We start from the raw sequence: 8526 nt of genomic DNA on the forward strand, positions 1-8526 counted from the left end.
GGCTAGGGCGCCAGCCACATACACCTAGGGTGGCGGGTTCGAATCCAGCCCAGACCCGCCGAACAACGATGACGACCGCAACCAAAAAATGGCCGGGCGTTGTGGAGGGCGCCTTTGGTCCCAGCTACTTGGGAGGCGGAGGCAGGAGACTCGCTTGAGCCCAGGAGTTGGAGGTTGCTGTGAGCTGTAATGGCACTCTACCCAGGGGGACAGCTTGAGGCTCCTGTCTCAAAAAAAAAAAATAATAATAATAATTGGACATACCCAGTCTCACTGCCAGCTACCTAGATGTTCTCAGAATCAAACCAAAAATCTAACAGGATACATACAGACAATAAAAACCAAGCACTCAGTTAAAACTGTCAGACACAGACACCAACCAAACCATAATCAGACTGACAAAACCAGACATGGGCATACACACCATGCAAAGTCCAGGGACCAGAGTGAAAGTCAGCCAGTGATCACAAAGAGCTGTACATTAAACATACAGAGGCAGGTAGACATACGCAGATGGAGCAAAAGTATCACAGCACCCACACACACAAACACCGCTGGGAGGCCCATCATGAACAAATAGGCAGGCAGACCAAGCCAGCATGGTGGATCTGGACTCAAACAGTTAGCAGGATGCAGTCAGAACAATTGTCAAGCATACATGGTTGCAAACCGTAACACAGAAGGAATACACAGTCAGACTTGGGGATCATATACACATACCTAGCCAGAGAAAATTTGCCATTTTAACAGTCACCAAATCAAACCCAGAGATGGAGTTGAGTGGCTACATACAGCCAGAACAAGTCACACGGACATAGTTGATACCACAGTATAGCACACACACACACACACAAAAACATTGCAATTAGCAATCATAGCGGACAGAATCAGTCAGACAAACCCAAAATCAAACTCGAAGAATCAGGTGGACAGGAAGTCAGAATTCCCAGTTCCCAAGCATCAGACACTTAGGCTTAGAATCATGGTACACAGGACACTGCCACAGTCAATCATAAGCAGCCAGAGACAATCAGCCAGCACAACAGTCACTGAATCAAACCCACAGAGTCTACATCTACTGGTTATGTACAGTCATGCATAGTCAGCATCAGAGTGTAATGGACATACAAAATTGCCCACTAGCCAGAAGCAGCCAGAATAACAGTCACAAAATCAGCACATAGTCCATTAGAGTCCTATAGTCAGAGCAAAAGTCACACATGCTGTTGGCATCACCATACACAGGCCTGCCCAACAGTCTCAAAGTATAACACCTGGGAGTCAGCCGGACACAGAGAGTTAAAGATAGCAGTCAAGGGTCTGCAGGCCAGCCAAGGGGTGGCTGCTCACTCACCCCTCGGGTTCCATGTTCAGGAAGGTGCCAATAACTCAGATTTGATGATGAACAGGTAACTGGACATGGCTGGTACAGGTGGGGAGAGGTATAAGCAGGATTCTCTTCATTCCCCCACCTTGTCTTCCCCAGTCCAGCCCACCTCACCCCCCCTTTCCCCAAGCTGACCCACACCTCTCAGAATCCTTACCTCCAATATTGTGCAGACAGATGACCATGGCCACCACTGCCTTCTCCTCAGGCCTGAATGCCCTGATGCCTAGTAGGGGGAGAGTGTAGGCAGTTAACATGTTGTAGGTCCAGGAGGCCAGGCAGGGGTGCAGGCCAGAGGGTCAGAGAGCTAGGAAGTTGGGGCTTGGGGCAATTGGGTTTGATCGATGGAGGCTGGAGGTGAGGGTCAAGCAGTTAGGGCTGAGTTTGAGGGCAGAGTCTAGAAGGTGGGATCTGAGGCCAGGGAAAAGTTCGGGGGCAAAGGTAGGAAGAGGAAAGTTTGGAAACAGAATATGAACTGAAACCACAGTGAGAGTTAAGTCCAGGAATTAGGGAGTGGGGGAGCACTGAGGAGTGGGGTCCTCAAGTTTATGGGGCTGGCTTCCAGGTTAAAGGGGAGAGTCTGAGAACTGGAAGTGGGGCTAGAGGTAGAGTGCAATGGTTTGAGCAATGGAATCTGATGGCCAGACTGAGTGGTGGGTGTGGAATTGGGAGAAGGGTATCTGGAAGCCCAGATAAAGTCTCATGGTCAGGGTTCTAGAGTTATGTGTTTTTTGTTTCATTTTTTTGAGACAGAGTCTCACTTTGTGGCCCTCAGTTGAGTGCGGTGGCATTATAGCTCTCAGCAACCTCGAACTCCTGGGCTCAAGCAATTCTCTTGCCTCAGCCTCCCGAGTAACTGGGACTACAGAGTAACTGGGACTACAGGCGCCTGCCACAATGCCTTTCTGTTTGTTTGTTTTAGCAGGCCCAGGTGGGATTCGAACTCACCAGCCCCAATGCATGTGGCCAGCTCCCTAACCACTAAGCTACAGGCGTCCAGCCAGGGTTCTAGAGTTGAGCGAGGAGTCAGGGATGCTGTCCAGGATCTGAAGTCAAGGAGTTAGGTCTGGAGTCTAGGGTTTAAGGTCTGGGGTGAGGTCTGGATGGGGGTCAAGTCTGGTGTCCAAAGAGGCAAGGGTGGGGGCTGGAATCCAGGGTCTGGATCTCACCTACAACACCAGGACACCAGCACACATCAGCAGGAGGTGGGTGGAGTATGAAGACAGCAGTGTGGTGCACAGCAGCAGGGCCCTGTGGCAGATGGCACAACTGAGACTTGGCCCCAGGCCTTCTGCCTGCCCCACAACACCCTGGCCCCTGAAGCCACCTATGGACTCACAGGAAGAAAATGACCCCTGTTTGTGCATGGCATAGGCCAGCCCCAGGATGCCGCTGCCCATGATGGCGTTGCTGAGGTTGAACACTGACATTCCAAATGACGTCTTCCCCTCGAACTGTAGGCAAGGGGCAAAGCCCAGACATACAAGGGCAGGGAGGACCAGGTAAGGAGAGAAGTGCCAGAGCCAGGGAAAGACTTGGGAAGAAGCAAGTGAAGTGGGAGTAGATGCCTAGGAGGGGCCATAGGAAGAAGGAAGAGGCTAGCAGGGAAAAGGAGTTGAAGATTAAGGAAGCTAGGAAAGGGAGAGTTGGGAAGAAGAAAACTAGGAGAGACCTTGAAGGGAACAGCTAGAAATGGAGAGGATCAGTGGAAGGTAGAGCAGTTACCAGAGACAAAACAGTTGGGGAAGCGAGTAGCTGGGAATGGGGATCAGCTGAGGATGGGAAAAACAGCTAGGGGAGAAAAGCAAGCAGGGAGGGAAACCGCTGGGGAGGGCATACCTGGGAAAGGGGAATGTCTCAATGGGGAAGCAACTGAGGAGCGAATGGCCAGGGCAGGGAGTTAGCTAGTCAGGAGGGGACAGCTGTGGAGGAGTAGCTGGGAAGAGGCAGCAATAAAGGAGATTAGCTAGGGAAGGTGTCACTGGGACAGAACCTGAGGGGTCACTCACATCCATGAACTGAACTGGCTTTCTCCCAGGAGCAGCACCTGGGCAAGAAGCCCTCGTGTTCCTGCCTATAGCTGGATAGGGCAGGGACATGCGGGCTCATGAGAGGATAACACTGACACCCCCCCTCCCCACTTCTTTGGACCCCCAACTCACCCTCCAGCATCCACAGGGAGGGCTCCATTCATCTTTGGATCCTGGAGTTCCATCCTGTAGGCAGAGAAATGGGGTGCAGGGGTCAGCTGGGGGGGGTACGAGTTAAGGAGAGCTGCATGAAGGAGAGGGTCTCACAGAGACAGAGAAAGAGATAAGGCAAGGGGACATGAACAGAAAGTCAAGAGAGGCCAATGGAGAAAAGAAATGGGAGCGAGAGAAGACAGAGGAGAGAGGCCAACAGCTACTCAGAAGGACATGGAGAAAAGACGGCAGGGAGAAAAATAAATTGAGGGGGGGAGAGAGAGAGACGGATACAGAGAGGCACCCACAGTAGAAAAGGTGGCTATTACGCGCTGGGAAAGCCTCTCAGACCCCAGACTCACTCTATCTCTCTTGCCATCTGTCTCTTTCATTACCGTCCCCGTCCCCCACTTTCCCTCCACCCTCACTGCAAGGCCAGGTGGGGACACGTGTAGGCTGGCTGCCCCACCCCTCCTAATGCCCCTCACCCCCTTCCTCCCTGCTGGGGGCCATCCTTCCCTCGTGCCAGAGCTGAGGCAACCTGTTGAATGGGCTGGGGTGGGGGCAGACTTAGAGACCCCAGCCCTAGACGCTGCAAACTACTCTCTACCACAACTCTGAATATCCTCACTAGAGGCGGAAGACAACTCCCCAAGCCAAGCACTTTATCTAAAGGATAGAAGTGAGCAGAGACCTCCATTTAATCCCCCTTCTTGGGCTAGAAGTATTTTCCAGGACCCTAACTAAGTCTTAAACACTTGTCTTCTGGCCCAAGTAGCTTTGGCGACACAGTTTCCAGAGTTGAGAAATTTCCTGGGCTTAGGGTGCCTTAGGGACCTACCTGGCCCAAACCCTAATTTCCCCTCCTGGGGATGAGCTGTCGGCTGAGACCTTCAGCAAAGCCCCCTCCCAGGGCCTAATGTATTTTCTGGGATGGGGACGTCTCTGCAATACCCATCCCAAGCCCAGAACCTGTCTTGTGGATGGAGGGTCTCTGAAGAAACGCCCAGCCCTAGCTCACTCTCCGGGATGAGGTATCTCAGAAACTCCCATTCAGGGTCCCCATTAGAGCTAAAGCTGGATGCAGGAAACCCCCTCCCAAGTCCTGGATCTCCTTTCTGGAACAGGGAGAGGTCTCAAGGAACCCCAAGCTTAGCCATGAGCACCCTCTGGCGATTCCCACTCTCTCCTGAATTCGTACCTGGATCAAGGTACGAAAAGAACATCCCCCACTCTATTCAATTAGGGCTAAAAATATCTCCAGGGAATCCCTGAGCCCCCTCCCAAGACCCCAACTCAAATCGCGGAGCCTCCGAGGGAACCATCCCCACAGCCCACGCCTCCTCCTCACCTCCCTACTCCTCTCAGCTTCAGAAGCGGTAGCGATTCAGACTCGGGTTCAGAGACCCCCAGGGCTAGCGCGACTCCAGCTCTGGCCGGGCCCTGCCTCCAGCCCGCTCTATAGCCAATCCGCTCCGCCCGCGCCTGCTCCACAGCCAATCGGCGGGGCCCGCGCCCCATCGCGCCCGCGGATATTTTTTTGCCCCCCTAGAAGAAATATGCATTTTAATTTTGTTTTCCTCCATTTGGCTCTAAGCGGGGGGGGGGGTGCCCCCATTTGGACCCACACCGGCGGGGAGACTGTCGTTTATGTGTGTCTTAGTGGTCTTAGTGTGTCTAAGACTTAGTGTGTCGTTTATGTGTGTCTTAGACTGAAAGACTAAGGCAGTCGTAGATCCACACCTAGAGAGACGGACAGGCAGACAAGAAGGAACAGAGTCAGAGATCAGACAGACAGCAGGAAGAGATAGATGGCGGGAAGAGGGGCAGAGAGAAGACGGGGAAAGAGGAGAAACGAAGTCACAAATAAAGACTGGCAGGCAGGAGAAACAACCCCACAGGGACAGACGGACCACAGAGGAAACAGAAAGACAGATGGGATGGCAAGGCGAGGGGGGCATGGTAGACAGGCAGAGGGGCAGTCAAGGGGCAAACAGACTCAGAAACAGGTGGGTAGGGATGGGTTCATGCAAGCACCTGGAGAAAGGCAACAGGCAGGCAGACCCAGTGATAGGCAGGAGACGCTGGCACAGCCCGAAATCCCCAAACGGAGGTTAGGACCAGACACACCTACCCAGAGAGGCAAAGGAATAGAGGGAGGGAGTAGTTTAGGCAGAGAGACACCCAGAGGGACAGAAGGAAACAGGCAGAGGAAGTCAGATTCAGGCAGGGATGCAGACAGGGTGGATGCACAGGCCTGGAAACAGCAGTGGGACAGCCAGGCCATTTATAGGCAGACCTCAGACAGACAGCTTACTCCGGAGAGGAATCTAGATCTTGGGGGCCTCCAGAGGGAGGTAGGGAAGGCATTTGTGGTTGGGTGGGGAGTGTGGACACACGATCTGCACACTGGGCACACCCCAAAGTCCTGGATCCCATCCCAGACATCGGCTAGGGCCTGTCCAAGCTCTCAACCAATGTTTGTCTGTCTTGTGTGGGAGTCTGTCTGTTTGATCTCATGTATGAATGTGACAGGAATGTCTGTCCCAGGCAAGGCATGTGTACCCTATAAGGAGTCAGGCAGGGTGGACTTGGAGTCTGGGCACAGCTTAACTGGGCTGCTTGAAGCCAAGGTGGATGAGAAGCCTCTTTCTAGGCCCCTTGGCTGCCTGCCCACCCCCTAGAGGGAGCACAGAATTCTCAGAAAGGCCAGGAGCTGGCTGAGGCTTCAAAGCTAGCCTAGATGCCCCCACTACACCCAAAGTTTAAGGATGGCGAGGGATGTGGTGTTTACTTCCCCACAGCAGGAGAGAGACTCCTGCACACTCAGGGGATCACTGCTACACAACAGGCCTCTTCATTGCCCCATCCAGGGACTCAAAAATGGGGGCAGGTTCACCGTCACCCACAGAGGTGTAAACAAGTACAGGCAAATAGACGCACACACTCACAGCCACACATAGAGAATACAGGCTAATGGACATGAACACACATAGACTTACCAGTGCACATTCAGAGCCCAGGATCATGGGATAGTCACACACACTTATAGCCACACAAGGATAATAGTCTTAGAGATATCATCACCTATGGACTCAGAGCTGCACTCAGAAATCACAGACCAACATGGGATAGGCTTATATAGATTTATAGACACTACAGACTCCTGGACATCATCACCCATGGACTGACAGCCATGCCAGAGACAAGCAACAGGCATGTCACACACACAGACTCAGCCACACACAGCCAGCTGAGTTCTATATCTCCCACATGGATTCTATATCTCCCTCCTCCACATATACACGTGATTCCAGGTTCAGATGGACCCAGAGCAAGCTTCCAGATTCAAGCCCTAAAATGATACTGCCGTGTGCATGTGAACTAGGATGTGCACTTGTACCACATATAACCACACGCTGCTCTAGTCCCAAAGAGAGAGGGGAACTCACAGCCAGGCATGACTGTGCAAACAGAGAGGCTACAGCCACACACACAAAGTGCATTCAAGCAAAAGGCTGCATATAGCTGTGCACATACACACAGCTATTCACAAATCACAGCAGAAAAGAAACACACAGGGAAAGTGTATATAGGTGCACAAACAGGAAGTGCAGGAATACAAAGAGTATACTTACTATCAACCAAAAAGAGGAAATCCAGAAAATAGCCCTAAAGCTGCATGAGGAAGAAACAGGGGAAGCAGATAGTACACATACGTGGCACCAAAAGAAACACCCCTAAGACACAGACACCTGCAACCTCTCACAGAGGAAAGACACACAGAGAAGAAAAACCCATACACATAGGTGATACACACACAGGAGAGACAAATACTCAAATACACTCATAACCCACAAGTATTGCAAAGAAGACAAATGCCCAAGTGACACACACACACAACCCCATACAAATGAATTGCACAGGCAGATGGTAGTATCAACACACACAGTCACCAAAAAGGGAACACATGGGTTAAGTGTGGTGGCTCTCATGTCTGTAATCTTAGCACTCTAGGCTGAGGTGGGAAGATCACTTGAGGCCAGGAGTTCAAGAACAGCCCAAACAAAAAGCAAGACCCTGTTTCTACTAAAAATAGAAAAATTAGTAGAGATTTTAGGTGTTGTGGCAGGCACCTAAGTAGTCCCAGCTACTCTGGAGGCTGAGACAGGAGGATCATTTGACCCCAGGAGTTCGAGGTTACAGTGAACTATGATGACACCCCTGCACTCAGTGCAGTGCCCAGGTGACAGAACAAGACCTTATCTCACAAAAAAAAAAAGAAGAAGAAGAAGAAGAAGAAGAAAGAAAAGAAAAGAAACAGCCACAGACAGAAGACAAAACCAGACAAGTTACTTAGGAAGACACACATGCCGCTCACATGCAGGTGGTTGTGGCTGAGAACCTGTACAGGCAGAAGAGATACACTCAGGCTATTGACACATAGAGAGAAAAATACCCCTGCCCAGCACCCTCCTCCCCATCTGTCATCTATCTGCTCTCTCTCTTCTCTGATAGCCCTCCCCCACAGTTGTGCTGACCTGGCCAGGGAAAGAAACACCTGTTAGCACAGGCCTTGGCCCAGGTGGTTAAAGGGGGTAGAGCTGAGGCCAGGCAGGTATCTATATTTCAAAAAAAGCCTGAAGTGTCCTGTCCAAAGTATTATGTACCTTGGACAAAAAGTAGATGTCCCCCCATACATTCACCACCCCCAGCTGCAACCTTCTGCTCTGATCACTTCCCTCCCTGTCCTCCCAGGGTCTACCCCATCCCTCCAACATTGCCCAGCACAGGGCTACCAGGCAAACAGCAGGTATCAATAAATGCCATTTATCAAGTGTCATATCATAACCATTATCATTTTTTTTGAGACAGAGCCTCAAGCTATCCCCCTGGGTAGAGTGCCATGGCATCACAGCTCACAGCAACCTCCAACTCCTGGGCTCAAGCGCATCT

At 51.6% G+C, this 8526-nt stretch overlaps 1 protein-coding gene across 1 annotated transcript in view; it reads right to left on the reverse strand.

Moving 5' to 3' along the window:
• Window positions 1-3602, reverse strand: part of SLC38A5 (solute carrier family 38 member 5) — a 9659-nt gene extending 6057 nt beyond the window's left edge. Inside the window, 10 exon segments of the mRNA XM_012811263.1 lie at window positions 1355-1388; window positions 1391-1423; window positions 1545-1613; window positions 2378-2433; window positions 2561-2638; window positions 2727-2751; window positions 2754-2841; window positions 3397-3436; window positions 3438-3467; window positions 3550-3602. Coding sequence (XP_012666717.1) covers window positions 1355-1388; window positions 1391-1423; window positions 1545-1613; window positions 2378-2433; window positions 2561-2638; window positions 2727-2751; window positions 2754-2841; window positions 3397-3436; window positions 3438-3467; window positions 3550-3602 — 506 coding nt within the window.
• Window positions 3603-8526: the final 4924 nt, after the last annotated feature.

Source organism: Otolemur garnettii, unplaced genomic scaffold, assembly GCF_000181295.1.
Source record: "Otolemur garnettii isolate 467f Iridium unplaced genomic scaffold, OtoGar3 scaffold00153, whole genome shotgun sequence".
NCBI classification, from domain to species: domain Eukaryota; kingdom Metazoa; phylum Chordata; class Mammalia; order Primates; family Galagidae; genus Otolemur; species Otolemur garnettii.